This window comes from Cynoglossus semilaevis, chromosome 14 (assembly GCF_000523025.1).
Source record: "Cynoglossus semilaevis isolate Cse_v1.0 chromosome 14, Cse_v1.0, whole genome shotgun sequence".
In the NCBI taxonomy this organism is placed as follows: domain Eukaryota; kingdom Metazoa; phylum Chordata; class Actinopteri; order Pleuronectiformes; family Cynoglossidae; genus Cynoglossus; species Cynoglossus semilaevis.
In genome coordinates, this window is record NC_024320.1 from 9,861,803 (window position 1) to 9,863,872 (window position 2,070).

Sequence of the window (2,070 nt, forward strand, 5' to 3'; positions counted from 1 at the left end):
CTGTTGTTGTTCTCACTAGTTTTCTGTCCACCTTTCCACTTTCACTAGCTTTCTCAGGTCCCACGGTGATTTATGGAATAAAAAAATAGAATAGAAATAGCACAACGCAAGAAATATCGGCAAAATCAGACTAAATATCTTAGTGTGTATACTCCACGGGCTGAGGCCAGACTGACACCACACGCTCAGTCACTTAGTGATCACTTGCTGCCTGTGTGTTATTGGCTTGCTCGGCAACCAAGTTAGGTACGACAACCTGGGACATTTATAGTTAAAAAAAAATTATTCAAAAAGAGAGCCGTTCGACAATCTGGGTTCCACCGTAATTTGAAACCTGGAACCAGTATAATCAGAATCTGGGGCTTGTGACGGCTTTGTTTAGCCAGGTTCGGCAGGCCGGATTAAAAAACCCAACGAGCTGTATCTGGCCCCCAGGCCATAGTTTGCACATGTCTTACCTAGGAGGTCTATTATCCTCTGCTAAACATTTTCATCCCTTACAAAAGCGTTAAAGAGACTTGCAGGTAGATTGCTGTCCTTATAGATGAAGGTCTCTTGACAGTTTAACGATCTGGGAAATGATTGTACAGGAGGGTTAGACAAATGTGACCTTTGGTGACAACTGAAATCTCAACCCAATATGTAGAAATGCCAGCTACAGACAGCGCTAATCTGGAGCGGTGTGAGAGAAAGAGGGTGTGCAGGAGAGAGAGAGAGAGAGAGAGAGAGAGAGAGAGCATCAGGCACCACTAGAATATAGCCCTCCGCCGTCATCACACTGTTTGGTCCAAGCGCCACAAGGAGACTGTATTTTCCCCTGAAATAATGGACGGGACAAAGCCAGCATTGGATTCCAACGCTGAGGAGACTCAGGACGAAGGACAGGAGAGCAAAGGTACGCTCGTTGTGCCGAGCGGCTGCTTTTATGTGCGTTTCTCGTTGGTGACATTTGCGTCTGCGCCTGTGTGAGCGGTTTAACCCACTTATGGTGGCCGTGCCGACACAATAGCGCCAGCTCTCCCCCATCTTTGGCGTCTAACCTGTTTGATTTGGACAACAAATACATCTCGTCTCCTTAGCGCAGGTGACTGACGTTTTTCTTTCCAGTAAATCACGGCGCAGTTTGACGTTTTTCTCTGCCCCGTGCGCCAGTGAATGGAATTTGTAGAGGGAAAAGGAGAGGGTGGATGAAAATGTGGGTGAATAATTGGCTTTTTAGAAAGATACATGCGGTGGTTTTCATCGTATTTTATTATTATTTTTATTTACACCGCAGCGCCATTAGCAGCAGATAGAGTGAGGGAGTGATGGCGAGGGTGTGCGCAGCGCTGCGCTCCCTGCGCGCCATTGTTTCAGGTGTGGAGGGGACACTTGTATCATTATTGGTGATTGTTGCGCCACATAGCGTTGGTGTGAAACCACAAGTAGCACTCAGGAACACGCAGAGGCAGAGGGAGAAAGAAAGAGAGAGACTATTCTGTTCCACGTTCACAGTTCAGCTTTATAACCAGACGGTGGTAGAAGTGAGCAGAGGCGTGCAAGACGTTTTCAGCGGTAGTGGGTAAAAGAGGCCACCCCTTCATTTTCTAGGGTTCAGTAGGCGGCTGTAGGTGGTGCTAATTAGGCATTTTAAGCCTCAAAGCATGAATAAAGTATGAATGTACGACCTTATTCCTTCATATAAATAAAATACTGTGACTCTTGATTTAAAGAATTGGTACTTGACTTGAAATCCCAAATCAATCTCAGACCACTACAAATTGTGAGACCAGAAGTGCTTAGGCCAGAAAGAGCAAGGCACTAAACAATACAGTATGTGGTAACATGCTTGCCAACAGTAGTTAACTGAAATTGATCTCCATCTGTCCAACCACAGTGGAGATTGTTCCACTTGGTCACTTTTTTTTGGTCACTTTTTGTTCATGTGACCTTTGACTAACATGTTGCCCCTTAAGTGCCATTGTCCCACCTGCCCATCCTTAAATGTCCCTAACCTATCCTCCAATTTGAATTACAATGTAATTAACCGAACTATTACAGTGTACAAAGGGCAAGTGCTTGAGCACGACT

The 2,070-nt window shown here is 45.4% G+C and overlaps 1 protein-coding gene across 1 annotated transcript in view; it reads left to right on the forward strand.

The window, feature by feature from the left end:
* The first annotated feature begins 713 nt into the window (after positions 1-713).
* Positions 714-2,070, forward strand: part of LOC103389535 (neuronal membrane glycoprotein M6-b) — a 22,830-nt gene continuing 21,473 nt past the window's right edge. Inside the window, exon 1 of the mRNA XM_008324978.3 lies at positions 714-895. Coding sequence (XP_008323200.1) covers positions 826-895 — 70 coding nt within the window. The 5' untranslated portion in view covers positions 714-825. The remainder of the gene's footprint in view (positions 896-2,070) is intronic.